The 17,639-nt window shown below is 39.4% G+C and overlaps 1 protein-coding gene across 1 annotated transcript in view; it reads left to right on the top strand.

Annotated features, from left to right (window-relative positions):
• The window catches only part of SLC44A3 (solute carrier family 44 member 3), a 35,669-nt gene extending 21,684 nt beyond the window's left edge, over positions 1-13,985 (top strand). Inside the window, 5 exon segments of the mRNA XM_036388271.2 lie at positions 598-675; positions 9,685-9,822; positions 10,294-10,530; positions 12,313-12,411; positions 13,734-13,985. Coding sequence (XP_036244164.1) covers positions 598-675; positions 9,685-9,822; positions 10,294-10,530; positions 12,313-12,411; positions 13,734-13,739 — 558 coding nt within the window. The 3' untranslated portion in view covers positions 13,740-13,985.
• The last annotated feature ends 3,654 nt before the right edge of the window (positions 13,986-17,639 follow it).

Genomic DNA, 17,639 nt, shown 5'->3' with positions numbered 1-17,639 from the left:
AACAAACCTTAAGCTTTACTGCTCAGTTTTTGCTATGAAATTAATACAGCTCAATGGTCTATAAAGAGCCTGTTCTAATACAAGAGTTTTCTTCCTGATCTGAAAAATGAATGTAATGCTCTCAGTCAAAACACATGGATGTTCATATAAGCCCTTCTACCCATTCTTTTATTTTTGTTCAGTAGGGTACTGGTCATTTCAGAACTGTGAAAGGTTTTTGATAATCAGGTTAAAAATCTGTCTCTGTACTCCCTGATCACTGTGAAGTGCTTTAAGGATTACTGACTTGCCTGCCTGTTTTTCTCCCCAGGCAGCTGTTAGCTCACAAAGCTGCTTGCAGCACATATTTTCTTTTCCCAGAGAAGAATCTTCCATCCACAGGAAGAAAAAAAAGAAAAAAAGCACAGCTCTGCAGTCATTAATATTGAACAGTCTGAATTAAAATCTATTCCTAAAATCCTAATGGAAATATCTGCTGCCCAAGTGAAAATTTTATTAGAAGAGTCAGTCACCTGTAAAGCAAGTTTTTTTTTAGAACATTGGTTTTGTTTGAGGCTAATTATGTGTCCAATAACCAATCATTTCATTTTATTGCAGAAGAATGCAAAGCACCTGTTCAACTGCTGTTCCTGCTGGGTTTGCTTCCAGACAAGTTGCTTAAGACACTTTAACCAGGTATGCTCTGTCATCTCAGTCCCTCGGCCTAGCCTGGATACCATGGTTGGTGCCTGACCCTTAGCATGGCTAAAAATGGCTTAGTGTGGTGTGCAGGCCAGAGGTTCCTGCTGGCCACCTAAATTAAAGACACAGAAAAGCCTCCAAGTGCTTGGTGCGAAGAAACAGGGAATTGACAAATATGCAAGGTGCTAGATTTTAGAAAACTTGTTAATACAGCTTGAGATAGTCAGCCCTTTCAGAGGGCCACGTGCTATTTCTGGAGGTAAGAATACTTAACATTTTGTTGAGTTGTGCCAGACTCCTGAAACACAGAGTCCAGGTAGCAGGGAGCAATAAAGAATTAGGAAACATACCTGGAGGTGTGACATTAACTAGCTACAGTGTTTTCCACCTGAAAGTCCTTAATAAAGAAACTTGAATTCCTAGTGATTGCCAGTATCAGTAGATCTGGAAATACAAACCATGGTGATAGCAGTCTTGTTTAAAAGATGTTTTAATTGGAAATGGATGATTTCTGACATACAGCAGTTTTACAGATACTTGACACCTCTTTTTACCTTCACAATTCTTTTCTCCCAATGCATTCCAGATTTACACATATAATTGTAAATAGTTAGTTTTTGTCTTTGTCATTGCCTTGTTTTTATCTCTGGGAACTGTGATATTCCTAATGTGAAAGGAATCATACGTTCATGCTGATTCCACCCTCTGAATGCTGAGCTCTTTGTTCTCATTGCTGAGGGTACTAGTGAAGTAAACAAGACAATCCTGATAAAGGTTCTGACTTCTCCTCTTAAGTAGGTGCATAAATTAGGTTTAGTCTTGGACAGTTATTAAGAGAGTTTTCAATTTAGTTCACCATAGATTAAATACTTATGCAGTGAAACTTCTGAATTTTCCAGGTTTAAATTTTCTAGGTAGGTCTTGTAGGCAGTGACTTGGTGAGGAATATCAGAGCTCATTTTGCCTCCAGGCTTTCTATTTGTAGTCACTCGTTCCCCTTGGCTTGGCTTCCTGCCTTTCAAAGAGATATCCAGCATCCTAGTGTTTACTTTCTCCAGCTGTTGCCCGCTATGTGTTTGTTAAAAGAATTAATTACTGTAATGTTCTTCCTTTTGTTTCAGAAAGCTGTATTGTAGCTCTTTTCCCCTTTAAAGATTTCCTGTTTCCTATTCTATTGTTGGCAGGTTTCTGGTTTTATGTGAGTTGTGGTTTTAAATCTAATGATCATAATAAGGTCTTCACTTTTGTTTTGTTTTTTGAATATATTTTTAGCAAAGGTGATAGTTGTCCACATGTTTCAAATCCAGGGAAATTTGGGCAATAATTAGAGAAGAAAAAAAGCAAGAACAGGCCTTAAGATTTTAATAGAACTTCTATCTGTACAAAATTTAAACATTGGTCTTGAGTTATTGTATCTCATTTAGTAATTTGTGGATCTAATTATTTGTTTCATTTTTCCCCTATAACTAATCTGTTCAAGGCTATTTATTGAAATTTTTTTTTTACCATGATTGAAAGTCTTAGTCTTTGGTTCTGTAAAATCTGTGGCCATGTGTAGAAGAGAAAAGAAAAAAGGAAGGAAAAAATGTCTGCAGTTTTAAGCAGCTTTGACATATTTCTTGATTAACAGAAGTAGCGAGCTCTTAAAAGCTCCTACTGAGATGGGTGGAAGCTGCCAGGAGCAAGGTAGAAATTTCCTACATATGTTGAACACAGACCTGAGAGTAGGACTTGGGAGGGAGGGATTAAAAAATTGTACCTGTGTTTCTAACATTTTCTTAAAGAAGTATTCCTTAAGTTCAGATTTTGGTATTTTTGTAACCTTAAATGTGGAACAGCTGTTGTAAAAGTTGGTCCAAAGATCATTGTGTAAATTAGCATTCCTTACTATTTACTATTCTTTTGCTTTTTATTCTAGCATTATTTTCACTTTAATGAAAAGCATATAATTACCTGAAGCTCTAAAAAAAAAAAAAATAGATGATCCAATCACTTCTGCACTATTTTCTTCAACCTGTTGTTAAACTGCTTAGGTAATTTAAATTCTTTCTGTTCCTTCATTCACAAGTTTAATCAGGATTAAACAGTATTTTGTTTTCCCTCTGAGAACTTGGCAGATGAGAAACAGGTGCTGGAGAAAGTAACCCTGGTGAAAGAATGCAAGCTTCTTTCTTCCCATGCAGAGTCAACCAAGTGCTCTATTATGTTATCTAAGGGTACTTTCTGGGCTGCATTACCACCCTGCATGTGATGATATTTAATACTGACTTTAATAGTTGAATGCATCCCTGAAGTGACTCATTCTATGCAGGCTCAGTTAGGTTCTGCTCAGCTCTCCTGGAAGTTAACTGGAACAAGCCAAAGAGTTACCCTGTCATCTTCCTGTCATGAGAGAGTGCTGTGCTAGATGCTGGCTATTGTCATATTTGCAGGGGGGGTAATGTAAGCCCAGTGTCCTGTGCAGATTGCAATATGGACAATTACATTCAGCCTTCCTAAATTTCTCTTGGATTTGCAACTGGATCCTGTGCTAAACTGTGGTGTAGTGTTGCTATGTGCTGTAAAACAGTTCACTCCTTAAGCTGTTCCACTTCAGTCATGGGCAAAGTGATTCATGTGTGTGTATAATCCATTAGCAACAATTGTAAAGCACTCAGGGTTCTGTGGCTGAAAAGTGCTTTCTGAGTATAAAGTCACTATCCTTACTTGACTGTTCTGCTTGCCAACACTTGTCAGAATTACCACAGATTTTTTGTCTGGCTCTGATAGTTTCAGTATGTTCCAGATAAACATATCCAATCATCTCAAGTAAAATCTAGGAGATTGAAATTTTTCTTCTGTAAAAAGAATATACTGGTTTTTAATGTGATTTGGGAATTATGAGGTCTGTGTCTCTCCTGCTTTCTTAAGTTCTGATGGCAGTCTTAACTTTAGATACATCGAAGTGTTCACATGTTCTCCCTTTACAGCCTTGTTGCAGTGACTTTTTAAAAACAACACAACTGGATAGTTTTGCTTTTCTGTGTCTGCTTTAGGTCTATCTGCGGCCAGTTGGCAAAGTGACTGCTCCAAAGTACAGTGCCTGGGTTTCTGAAGGGGTTGCTGAGCAGGGTGTGGTTTCTGTGTTCATCAGCACAGTTGCTGCAGTGCTGCAGCCTTCTGGGCTGTCAGTGAATTCAGCAGGGTGTGAGCCCCATTTCCTGGGACAGAGACCCTTCCTGGGAGCTGAAAGCCAGCAATTGTGCAGTGTAATAAACCAAAGCAAGTCTGTCTAACGGCTCTATATCCATAGCAGTTGGTTGTCTCTTGAACTTTGGATGGAAGCCTATCAGGAGGTTTCAGTTAAATGCCTTCTGGAGAATTCACCTAGATAAAACCAAAATTAATGCATGCTATTGTAAAGAACAGTTCTCTCCATGCCAAACACATTGTGCCTCACCCCATCAACTACTTCTCTTTCCTCCCAAGAACAATAATGCATTTTAATGTTACTGGCAATATTGCTTCTAGATATAGAGCTAATTTTTCAATCCTCTTGAAAATACAAGGATAAAATGTTCTTCTACACTGAAATAATATTTTATATAAGTTTATCTCCCCCCTATGGACTTTATGTATATGATAATAGGAAACAAAAATCTTTAGGTCTTAACTTGTTCTGTAGGAAGAACCGTGTAGGGAATACAGTTGGACAAAGTTGACTAATTCTTACTTTGATACATTTCTCTTCTTCCCTATCCCACTAAGAAGAAACAAAAGGGGGGGAAAAGAGAGAGAAAGAGAAAATAAAAGGCAATTAAGCGAGTGACAGGTAATTCTCTGCTTTTAAGCAGAGAAATTTATTAACAACTCTCTGAAAATCTTCAGTTTGATTTATTTCAAAAATCCCAAATAAGAACATTTTCTCACTAAGTGCAGAAGCCCTGAAAGCAACCCCAGTAATGGTGTAATCATCATGCAATGGGCACATAAAGCAGGATCCTTTTGCTCCAACCCTGTCATGGAAATGGAGCCCACATGTAACACTGTGATGCAGCAGAAAAGGACACCCAACTGCCCTCTGAGAAAAAAGCTGTGTTGGTCCTACCCACTGGCTGACAGCCATGGAAGGAGTCAATAACGCAGAGAGTAGGAAGCAAGGAAACCTGAAAATTTTCTCCAGTAAGTCCAGACTGAAAATATAAGGTGAAATGGAAGTCCTGGAAACTACGAGATGAAACACTTGCACTGGAAAGAAGGGGATAAATGCCATTGTACAAGTTGCTGCTTATGTGCTCAGGCTTATCTCATGGAGGGGACTGGAATATCCTGTGACAAATGAAGGGCAAGAGCAAGCCCATTAGCCATCTATGAGACAGCAGGGAGGGGGCTAAAAGCCTGACAAGATCAGCAGAAAAATAGAGTAGAGTAGATATAAATTGTTCACGAATAAATGTCTGGAAGTTGGAAGGTTCCTAAGGACCAGCAGGACAACTGTCTGGAACAGCTCCACATGTAAGGCCTGGGAGAGGGGAAGTCCTAAGTGATTTAAAGAAGGGGTTTTCCACTTAGGAGATTTGCGTAATATGTTAATCTGAAATAGGCACTGGAGTGGCTGAAAGTCCCTTCCAGTCTTGTATGTCCTCATCTCTTCAGTGGGGCCTCACAAGGCCCATCTTGCTCTCATTTCCCACCATCTGAGAGTCATGATACAACACTCTCACCAGACCACTAACTGCTGCACAGCAGCCACACTCATTGCCTCTTGCTACCACTGGATTTTGTTTTCTGAAGGGCTTCCATTGGCATCAGTGACACTTGCAGGCTAAGACAATTTAAGGTCCAGCCTGAGCTACACTGCACTGGGGGTAGCTGACCAGGGCAGCCCCCAGGAGAGTTGGCAGCAATAAGATCAGATTGGGATGAAAACACCAGCAGAGCAGAAAAAGCTGAACTGGAATGAGAGATCAGCATGTCTCCTTCTTCCTTTTTAAGAAGATTCTGTTGCTATGGCAATTTTCTCCCCAAGCTAATTTTATGAAAGCAAGCCCTAGAATGGAGGACTGAATTCAGCTGTTACACAAAGTAGCAATTATTCTCAACAATTGGAGAACTTACAGCCTGGATCCGAGCCACAGCGCCTTTCTCATGAAACTACCAGGTCACTTTTTCCAAGACCTTTGACATTCTGTGTTGTGAGGCACAGAAGGATATATTCTTTAAATAGATTTTTTTGCATACTGTGGTATTTGGAAATATGTAAACATTCACATTCCCTATTTATTCATCCTGACACTGAGAAATCAGCGTCTAGTTCCCAGGCCCCAAGGCAGAAGAGCTTGTGTTCTTCAGAGAGGTGGTGATACGAGATCAACTTGCTGGTGGAAAGATAAATGCTGATCCCAGTCCACTATCCGCTGTGCTTTCAATGCTTTCAATGCCACCATTACTTGCTTGTCACCAGAACAGAGACTACCATTGTAAAAGATCAATTTATTAGGCAAAGATAAAAATATGAGTTCTAATGTGTATATAAGATCAGACTGAATCTCTTTCTAGCTCAGTATCCCATCTTCACACTGTGAGCAAATGCTAAGGTAGAACAAAAGGATATTTCCCTGCCTCTGTGCTGTTTCTGAATCTGTTTTCAACCTAGGGACTTCTTGAGCTGTATGTTTTCTGTGTGTTAAATAACTCTCAGCAGATTCTTTTCCCTGAAATTCCCCATCTCCGCTGAGCTCCTGTGAACTTTTAGAAGCTAAAGCATCCTTCGCCCAGCAGTCCACAGTTTGCAGATTTATGGTGAGAAGGAATACCGTCTGTTTTTAAATTTGGCTCCTAATGCTTCATACTGTCCTGCCCCTGCCTGGCCTTTGTTCTGGAAGAAACAGTGAGCCATCTAAGCCTACACAGCCTCCCTGCATTTCTCATGAGTCGGCAGCGTGAGCCTCCTGCTGCATCTCCTTCAGTCATGTCTTTTCCAGACAGAAGAGCCTCACGTTCCCCAGACAGAAGACATTCCATGCCTTTTGGATCATTCCTGCTGCTCTTCTCCCAAACATTTTCAAATCCACTAAAGCTTTTGTGCATGGAAAAATATTTTCTGTAGAAACATATTTAAATAACCTGTTTCTAAATGATAGCAGGTTCTTAACTGGCCATGGTCTTCCATCTTAGCCTTCGCAACAATCTTTAATTTGAAAGCCTTTGGATTATTGCACATATGCTGCAATTTTAAACTTAATGGGATATATAAGCTTTTTTGTTGAAAGTCCAAAATTATTTGCAAATATAGGTAATAACTTGTATGTGTTAGGTGTTCCTTGATGAGTAAGAATGAAAAATTACTTGAGCTCATTTTTGTGCAATGCTGAGTTGCATGGAAATGTATGTTAGCTTAAATGTTTGATGTGTTTTGTTAGTGAGAATATGTCGTTTTCTGTGTGGCCGGATGGGATCAGGGCATAGGGTCTGTATGAGAAACTTGAAAATTGTGAGGCAAGTGCATGGGAAAAGATTCTAGGCTGAACAAGAAACCCTTCAAATATTTTTTTCTCAGAAATGTATTTTTTGCTAAAATGTAGAGATCACTTGGCTGAGTCTTCCAATTGTGCTGGTAATATTCTTGCTTCACATGTGTCTGACTAGTTTTGTAGCCTTCGGCAGTTCATTAATTTCTGTCTCTCTCCTATTCATTCTAGAATGTTAGATTATTACCTGGCTGCCTTTATTTCTTGAGTATTATCATTAGGTAATACTTACATTATTTGTTTAAGTTGTAACTGCTATAAATGCCATTTTTTATCAGCTGGTTTGTAACAAAACAAATGCCTGTTCAGGTAGTGTACAGTCTCCAGTGTCATTTTCAATCTTTCCAAGGTAACCATTCTAGTTAATAAATATCAGAAATTCTTTTCATTGCACATTCTTTGAATACCAAAGTGGCTATTTCAAGAGTGCAAGCAAATGAGTATTTATTTTAAGTTTGGAAACAATGTTTGTACAAGCTCACGTGCTTTTTCAACATTCTTTTTTATTTTTAAAACACATTTTTTGCAATTTATAATGAATACAGAATCTCTGTTTAATTTATTGGCAAAATTTATACTGTCCTCACCAGATCAGGATCTGCTCTGTGAATTTAGATCTTAAGGAACAAAAACAAACTTAGAAAACACTTTTCTACTTTGTGTCTCAGTTCCCTGTGTGTTTAGTGGGAATGATGAAAGAGACTGAACTCACAGCATGTTATAAAGAGAAATCTGTCCATGTCTGAAATCTGCAGTGACAGCTCTGGGTGGCAGACAGAGGCAGTGTGATGTGAGGCCATCTCTGCCCGTGTCCTGGGCCAGCAGGGCTGGCACTGGCAGCTCTCCTGCGGCCACATCCTGGGAGTTCTGGTGTGATGGCATCCTGCCAGGAGGGGAACACCCTCAGGATAAATGAAAGTTAGCAAAGAAAGCATTTCTTCCTATTTAGGAATGAAGTGAGCTTGCTTGTTTAAACATATTTTTATGCAGATACTCTTTGAGTTTCTGTAGAGTTCACTGGTGTCTCTGATGTTTTCATAGAATGGGCAATAGATCTGTGGTCTTTATTTATACTTTTTCCATCTATGGATGTATTTTCTAATATGTAAGTACAGTATTTACAGAATGTCAATGGTTTTTTCTTTACTATCAGAGGAAAAATCACTGTTTTTTATATAAATAATATCCACAATAAAGAGGCATAAACTCTTTGATTGCATTTAACCAGCCTTCCTTCCTGCCTGCCTTCCTGCCTGCCTTCCTGCCTGCTTCCTCCTTCCTTTCCTTCCTTCCTTCCTTCTCTCAGACAATGTCATAGCTTTGCCATGCTACAGAAATTGCTCACAGGTGAAACTGAACTCTACAGAAATGAATTTTCTTTGCTTCAGATATCTGAAATTGTTTTATATTTTGAATTGTAAGTAAGAAAAAACAGATTTTTGAACAGGAAGGGTTTTCAGTAGGCCAGTATAATTCACTTTCAGTAAACCCCTTATGGGCTGTTTTTTTTTCACTTCCAGGTGAAGCAGAAAGCAATTGTAAGCACCACGTACATGTTTGGTTTTTAAATTCCTTTAGAAGAGTAATCCCTTGCACACTGTGGCTCTTACTGACCATATCAGATGTGACTAAAGTTCTTGTGGTGTAATCTGCCTTCTAATAGTTTGAGTAAAGGGAAACTACTCATAAGTATTGCTGGTAAAGCCAAGAATATGTTTCATGTATCATGAGTGCTGCTTTTCTTAGCTGATATTTTGGACATAATTTCAAAACCTTGCTGAGGAGTTCCATAAATGGGACATACATGTTAATTTATGCATAAGCGCAAAAATAATCAAATCCATGAAGGTAAATATCCTCCCCACCTATCCAGGCAAGTTTCCACCAAGCAATATAATGTAAAATTCTCAATACATTGAAAAACTGGGAGTGCCCCAATTATCTGTTGTTCTGAGTGGGGTAGGGCATTGGTCTAGTTCCAGAATCCTTCACAAAAAGGTTTGTTTAATGGCTATAACTATAAGCTTGAATTTCACTAAAGTGTTTGAAAGAGCCATGTATAAAAATTCTTTAATCATCAACTTTTAATGACCCAGTAAATGCATAACTTCATTTCTCCACTTACACAGTTGGCCAGCAGTGTTGGAGATAGATAGCCTGTAAGTTTGGACAGTGTGACTCCAGATGTTCTCTGGTAATTGTGTCATATTCATTCACAAATTTTGGGGTCAGGAACTTCGGTGTTTTAAAATAAACTGATAAATGTGGCTTCAGTGATTTATTTAGTCACTATTGTAACATTTGCTAATGGTGGAAATTATGTAGAAAAACTCTTTGAATTTAGAAGCATGACTATTATAGTAATTTAAAATAAATAACTCTTTATATTCATAAAGTCAGTAATTCCAAATGGAGTTTAAGGCTTTGTGTTTTGCTGAAGTAAAATCTAGATTATCAGTGTTTCCTCTCTCACTACATTATTATATCATTTCAGCATGCATACACAACTACAGCCATAAATGGGACAGATTTTTGTACATCAGCAAAGGATGCTGTCTGTATTTTGGCAAGGAATTCTGCTAAACTTGCATCCATTAGCTGCTTTGGAGATTTTCTCCTATTTTTAGGAAAGGTAAGAGTAAATAAAAATATTGGTTCTGTAAAAATGAAGTGGAAAATCAGGTTTGATTATCTTTTCATATACCTAAAGTAAATAAAGTTTATCTTTGTTAAATCCAGTGTTGTCAATGCTATAAAATAAGTTTGGGAGAGAAGAATATCTGAGGAATTTACCTTTGCAGAGTTATTTTGTTGTATGATAGCAGTGTCCTTGGACCCTCTGGCAGTTCCAATTGCATCAAGTCTTTGGTAAATACATGGCAAGAGGTTTCCTCTGCCCTGTGGTATTTATACATGGAATTGAACACAAAGTGCCACAGCTGTGTGATGCTGGAAATTGCTTAGCTGTCTCCCAGATGAGATGTGCTCTTAAAATACTGGCTGTAATGTATTTGCCTCAGGGTTTGGGGAGATTGTTTTTTTACTTGAGAAACATTTCTGCATGATTAATGAGGCTGCACTTCTCTCTTGCTGCCCTTTACAGGTGTTTGTTGTGTGCTTCACTGTTTTTGGGGGATTGATGGCATTTAACTACCACCGGGAGTTGCAAGCTTGGGTAGTTCCTCTGTTGCTGGTTGGATTTTTTGCCTACCTGATGTCCCACAGTTTTCTGTCTGTGTTTGAAGTGACAGCAGATGCCATGTTCCTTTGCTTTGCTATTGATATGGAAACAAATGATGGGACTGCAGAGAAGCCATACTTTGTGGATCAGGAGCTGCTGGTAAATCCCACTGATTACAGCAAAGATATTTGAGACATTCTAAGCTTTTAAGCACTTTTTCTTTCCCCAAGACCTAGTAATCTGAACTCACAACCCATGTTACTTCCTTTCCAACACCTTAGAACAGGATGGACTCAGGGATACAAGTACATTAATTTATAAACTGAAGTAAATGGGTCCCTCTGACTCCTGTGTCTAGCTATGATGTGCTGCCTTCTTTTAGATCATATTCAGTAAGTAATGGCTGACTCTTTAGGCCTAATTAGATATATCTTCAATATATTGTTGGTAATTAGAAGATATAAATAAATAGACAAGCTAGCTGCAGAAATTGATCCATGGGGTGCCCTAAGATTAATGCTTATATTTCTTGTGACTCACTGTACACTGATGAGAAAAAATTAACAAGTAGCAGGTCAGGGATCCACTCCACATCCTAAAGGTGCTGTAGTTCTGTACATATTTAATGCAAATCTGAGTTGCTCTGCTTCCTACCTTTACAGATTCTTTTGCCAACACATTGTCTTCTATCTCTTGATTAAACTCTTCTGCCTCTGGACAGGTTGTTCTGCATCTTACCCTTGTAATTACTGTATTGTAGTACCTTCGGTACTTAGCTAATAGTGATGCAGTGCTGTAACTGAAGCCTTTGAATATATATGTGCCACCCCTTTCTAATTAAGAGAATATCTGAAGATGCAGATATTTTTTTTCCTTTTGTGCTATTTTTGACACTTCTGTCTTTTCCTTCACAAACTACTCAACAAGAGAAAATCTTAGCAATCCATGAAAACAACCAGCAGCCAGAGTAACTCATATGACACAACTGTTCTGGATAGCTTTCTTCAGGACAATGTCAGAACTGTTTTGGAGTTCTGGTTATTATTTATTTTTTTAATGCTGCTGTTAGAGTTTCTGTAATATTCATAGAATTTTGTTGAGAACAACAACAGCACAACAAAAAGGCAGCCTAAAGATAGGCTTAACCCTTTGTACAGAAGAAAGCAGATATATATTCTTTGGCTTTGGTTCAGAATAGTACTTAAGCACATCGCCTGGCTAGGAATATAAAACCGAATGGAAAACTCTGAAGCCTTGACCTCTGTTCTTCCCTCTCTGTTTTGCCAAATTCTAAATACTTCTTAAGCCAATTTTCCTTCATGAAACAGAGGCTCTCCTTTCTCCACTTCCATACTTTGTGGTAGTTTCTCTTTAACTCTGCTCTTAATTCTGTGTAATTAGCCATGCCCTAGAGCTGTGGGTGAAGAGAGGATTTCCCCCAGGGACAAGGAGTCTTCCAAGCAGGACAGGCTCTATACCCTTCTATGGAAAAACTGTGGGCAGCACATCCAAACTCCTCCTCATTGTATGATCAAGAGTAAGTTTGCTAACACAGACAAGAATTTGGAGTTTCCCAACACATGAAGGCATTTGACTTGTCTGTGTTACAATCAGGTTACAAACATCCCGGGGGTGGAAGGGAGGCTCTGTGGCCCTCAGGACAATATGCAGAAGTGGGTGGAGAGCTGGGGGAGGGATTTCATACAGCTGGAAACCTCATTCCTGCAGTAGGAGTTGTAACAGAGATTTTGATTCATCTTTCTCAGTTGCATTCATCACTTTTGCTGTCTCTGCAGTCCCTTGCAGTGTCACTCAGTGTCATCCAGCCAGGAACCAGCTACAGTTTCTTAGCCCTGGGCTAATTATCTTCCTTCACCAGGTATTTTTATTAGTGTAATGGTTTCCTTTCACAAACGCTCTCACCCTGGTTTTTGCTTGTAGACCTTTGTGAGTCAGAGTAACAAGTTAACAGAAGATCGAAACCACAGAAACACAAGACCATTCCAGGATAATGAAGATGGGACAGAGCTCCAGCCTATGGTGAGACAGGAGCGTGGGATATGTGTTTACCTGCCAGCTAATGTGTTTGCCTTCATGTTCCAAGAAGGGATTATCACATAGCTCCTGACATCTCACAGCAACCAGGATAGTGTATCCAGTATCCTGTTCTTCTATTGCTTTCCCTCCTCAGGAAACCCTCTGCTAGTGCAAAATAAATGGATAAAATAATTATTCTCTTTTTTTTTTTCACATTCCCCATTGTGCCAGCAGAAGAAGAGAAAGTTTGGACAGTGCCAGAGGGGTGGGAGATAAATCATATTCAGATAGTCTTTCACCTGCCTGCTGTATCAAAGTCAGAAGAGTGGTAGGCTGCTCAATTTCATGCTGAAGTTCCAGACCTCTAAGACCAGAGCTTAGAGTCCTGTCCTGTCCTGTCCTGTCCTGTCCTCCCCTCCCCTCCCTTCTCCTCTCCTCTCCTCTCCTCTCCTCTCCTCTCCTCTCCTCTCCTCTCCTCTCCTCTCCTCTCCTCTCCTCTCCTCTCCTCTCCTCTCCTCTCCTCTCCTCTCCTCTCCTCTCCTCTCCTCTCCTCTCCTCTCCTCTCCTCTCCTCTCCTCTCCTCTCCTCTCCTCTCCTCTCCTCTCCCTCTCCCTCTCCCTCTCCCTCTCCCTCTCCCTCTCCCTCTCCCTCTCTTCCTTTTTTATCAGAATATATATTTATTTAGTTTTATGATGGAGTAACAAAGCTGACATGCCAGAAGGGAGTGTTTCCCCACACCCAGGCTTGGGAAGGTCCTCAGAGTCAACACTTATTCACTGACATCTGAAAAAATACTGCAAATTGCCCAACCTAGAAGCTGCCCCAGCAAGTTCAGAATCAGGGGGACTGATTTTCCCCAAGCATTGTGGGGGCCAGGCTAGGGCTGCTAGAGGAAGATTCTGCAGGAACAGCTCCTCTGGCACCCACACTTGCTGGGTACTACAAGTCCTCTGCTGTCACAGCTACTTACACAAGTGTAACAGAAGTTGGTGATTTTTCTTGATTTGCGTTCAAAAGGTACCAGGCTCTAGTGACCTCTCACACAATTATGTGGACATTCTGCTACAGGCAGAGGACTCCTCCAGTTTAGTACTACAGTGAGGGATAGTACTAAATATTTTCATTGTTTGGGTCTGTTATTGCATTCTTCAGTAATTTTTTTGCCAAGCACAGAAACCAGAGGCTGGGTGGGTGTTATTCCCTGCAAGAAGATTGTGGATTTGAGATACAAAAGAACCTTAATCATTTTCCCAGTTTACTCTTACGACATTTAAATGCAGAAACAGTGCTACACATTATTTGACTTCTTTTTTCTCTCTTTGTAGACTTGAATGTGAAGTACACCAGAAAGTGTGGAAGCAGATCAGCAACAGCAAAAACGGTCATCAGTAAAGGTGACCAATAGCCCAGGACAAAGTATTAGCTCCCTAAATCTGTTGTATCTTCTGCACTGGTAAAATGACACACAATCTGTTTGTATTAATAAAATATTTTGTGTGTCATCACATCTGATTTTTATTACTACATTTCTTATGATGGTCTGAAAGTTGATAATAAACTCACTCTTTGTAAATTTCTATGTTGTCAGACTAAATTAGTAAGTCAAAAAGGTCATGGAGCTAACATGATTTTTTCAGGTTTCTCTGGGAATGCTGTGCCAGTCAACCCTAGAACAGTAAATGCAGAAACATTTGTAGAGGAGGTGCTCTGAGATGACTGTGTCCTGATTCATTCTGCATATCTGAACAGCCCATTAAGGAACAGACTAAGCTCACTGATGGAAATTACCCTTGATAGAAATTCTCTGTAGTCAAGATAATTAGCAGTTATGAGGTAGGCGTCTTTCTTTCAATTATACTCTTTTGGGAATGGTTTTTACAAGTTTGTAACATAAACTGTCCAGCTCCTCTCCAAAGGGCATATGAGGAATAGTCCTTCCTTCCTTCTTTCTGCAATTGAAAAGATGAAGCAGAAAAATTTGCATCTGTATTTAGAGCTTGACAAAGTAGCAGATGACAGAGATAAAATAACAGGACAGACATGAGATAAAAATGCTATAAATAATATTTTATAGAAATGTTAGCTGTAACATGGGTGTTAAATACATCATGGAGGAAATGGAGCAACTGTCAGGGCTTCAGTCAGAAGAGGAACACAGGTGTAGACACTTTAAAAAAAATTAACTTGGTAACAGTCTGCCAGCACTTTCTTGTGAGCAATTTTAAAGCTTCTGCCTGGATCCTGACTGTAATACATTTTGTAGGCTCCACCTTGTTCTGAGTATGGAGTGGTTTCAGATTTTACTTGGTGGCACATTTTATTCTCTTTGTTCAAATTTTATTTGAGGAGAGGTTTGTGGTGAGAAAATGATGCCAGCCAGGGATTTCAGTAAAGTATCAATATAGGAAGTGTGACATCACTGCAGGTGACTCAGAACTGTCTAAATGAATAGATTGATAAACCCTTGATTAGTCACAGCTTGGAAATGATGTACAGAAAAGCTCACTGATGCCTGAATAAGAAATCCATTTCATTTAAATACTGTATCTGGCCTCCTGCTGTTGAAAGGAGACTAGTTATCTATAAACACTAAGAAATACTTGCTTTTTATCCATAATTTAATTAACTTCAGTCTACTTTAATATGAGCCACTTCAAGAAGTTGTGGAATATAGGATAAATGATGAAAAAGGGAAAGAAACAGATTAATTACTTTCTGCCTGGCAAGATGATAATACTGGCTGTGACTCACCACCTCTCCTTATTTAAATCTGTACCCTTGGATACTTTTTGTGCTTAGCGTCTGGATGCTGTGGGAACTTCTGAAAAGTCCTGAATAAGCAATAGCTCTCTAACCCTGAGGAAGTGTGCAGATATGGTACTTACAAAGGGGCAAAACTTTTCCTCTGCCACGGGTTTGACAAAATTGCTTCCAAGAAGCAGTGTCTTCACTATGTAAACCAATTTACAAAGCATAAGAGGTTTGCTTTGAAGTTTAAAAACCCCCAGTTCTTATTAAACATTCAGGGTTTTTTTCCTGTTTGTATTTGGTACTCACACTGCAAGTTTTGGCCTTTGACTCAGGAACCCTGGTGGAAAAAAAGGGAGGGAAATTTTTATCTAAGTATGTCCTTGTTTTCAGAAAATCCCTGGATGACCTTCAGAGGTCCCTTCCCATCTCAACAACTCTGTGGTTCTGCTCATTGCAATTATGATGTAGGGTCATTGCCTTCACTGCAGCTCCAGAGTGGAGAAAGGATTCATACACTTCCTACAAATTCTGGGTTAACTTTTATTAAAGAAGGAAGGTACTGAAAAATACCAGTTAAGCTGTATTTGAGTGTATGCTGTTTAAGGAATACTGTATTGTCATTAGTCCAGAAATTACATTATAAAATAAGTTTTGAGAACTGTGTACATTTTAGAGAATACTTCAAAACATACAGCTCTCAATTACATTTGTACAGAAAGCATAGCTTTATAGCTTTCATTTACAACTCAAGACCTCCCAATCTTACATCCGTTCCACTGGCAATTGTGTCAACCATCTCCAGCTGTAGCATTCCTGGGTGGCAGGAGCCTCCACCTGCGTGAGAGGGATAAGGCACTCCTACAGAAGCTGGTGCTCTTTAGTGCTTGCTTGGCAAGGCTGCCTTCCCCTGCAGGGTCCTGCAGTCAGGAGCTGTAAAGGAGGCTGCATGGTAACACATCCTTCCTGGGAATACAGTTCCTGCTGCTTCTGAGGCTGGGCTAAGCCACTTCCAATAATCTGATGTCTGCCCTGCAATGCAGCCCAGTAAGCGTGGACTCATCTTCCCTGCAGCTATGGAGGATTAGATTCAGCAGAATTAAAGGTACTTTTATAACTATGTTCCTTAAAAAATGAAAACAGGGACTACTGGTGTCTGCTAACCAGAAAATAGCTAAGTATTGTAGCCTAATGTTTTAAGCAAAGCAGCTTGATTTTGGTCTTGCTTGGTGTCTACTTCAAACTCTGAATTCAGTTGTGATTCCATTGGATATCTCTGTGGATAAAACATGCATAGCAACAACAGCTTGCCTGTTGTTTGTTTCTTCTGTTTAAGTACATAAGGGTCAGGTAGTTTAAAGCCTAAGATTTGGCTTCAGAAAGAAGGAGGGCATGGTCAGGCTTTCAAAAAGATTGCTTTCACCTGAACTATAAAAACAAAAAAGCTTTTGCTGTTGATTGTAGAACTGCTTTTCAGGATTCAATACAACAGTTCTAAATAATTAAGAAGTACTATTTTCAAGGGAGAGAATCATTCAGGAAGAATAGGTCTTAACAGATCTGTTGCTAATAATTCTCTTGCCTCAGATGCAGGGCTTGGACCAGTGACCTCTAGTGAGCCTTTCTAATTTAAATTCTGTAAAATAAATAAGCTTAAGAGTTACACAACAAATAGGTCAGCTGAAAGTCAGATCACAACATCACATTCAAAGATGACAGAAACTAATGGAGCATGCACAAACAATTTCCAATCTTGAGGAAAAAATCCTTCATAAATCCAGAACTTGCAAATGTAAAACATTTAATATGTGAATGTAGTACATTTAAGCTGCAGTGAACACTTTTAAGATAACCTTGAATTATTTTACAGAAGGTAGAAACTGCAACATTGGCCCCCATTGACACATGCTCTTTTTCCTCCTTTTAAAAGGTGCAGGTAAATTAGTGTAGTTTCTCTGCATTCCATGCTGAGGAAGAAAGCATCCTCCATTTAGGAATAAAGCTCTGCTATCAGTAACTGAGTGCCTGGGATTGCAGGTACTCAGCAGGCACAGGCTGTGTGTGTCTTTACATAATCTAAAGCAACAGTGTTTTGCATTCTCCAAGTGATGGCATTAAGGCAACAGGCTGAAGCAGAGGCAACAATAAATATGTGTGATCCTCGTTTGCCTTGAGAAAACGGCAGGGATTTAGTGAACAGCTAAGGATCTCTGCTCATAACCTCAGAGTCATGAAGAGGGGAAGTGAACCCAGCTGTGAAGGACCTACATTCCTCTCCTATTAAGTCAGTGACACTCATTCCTGAGAGATTTTTACAAGATAGCTAGATTAAATCCAATGGGAAAAAATGGACCCAAACTGCAACAGAATGGAGTTCTACATTACCCTTAAAATAGGCAAAGGTGATGCTTATCTGGGAATAATTCTTATGACATCTAATCTTTAGGACTGGTAGCATAACAAATGAGACAAGATCCTCTACG

This window comes from Molothrus ater, chromosome 9, assembly GCF_012460135.2.
Source record: "Molothrus ater isolate BHLD 08-10-18 breed brown headed cowbird chromosome 9, BPBGC_Mater_1.1, whole genome shotgun sequence".
Classification (NCBI taxonomy): domain Eukaryota; kingdom Metazoa; phylum Chordata; class Aves; order Passeriformes; family Icteridae; genus Molothrus; species Molothrus ater.
Note: the sequence above shows the minus strand (reverse complement) of the source record. Positions and strands in the feature narration are given on the sequence as shown.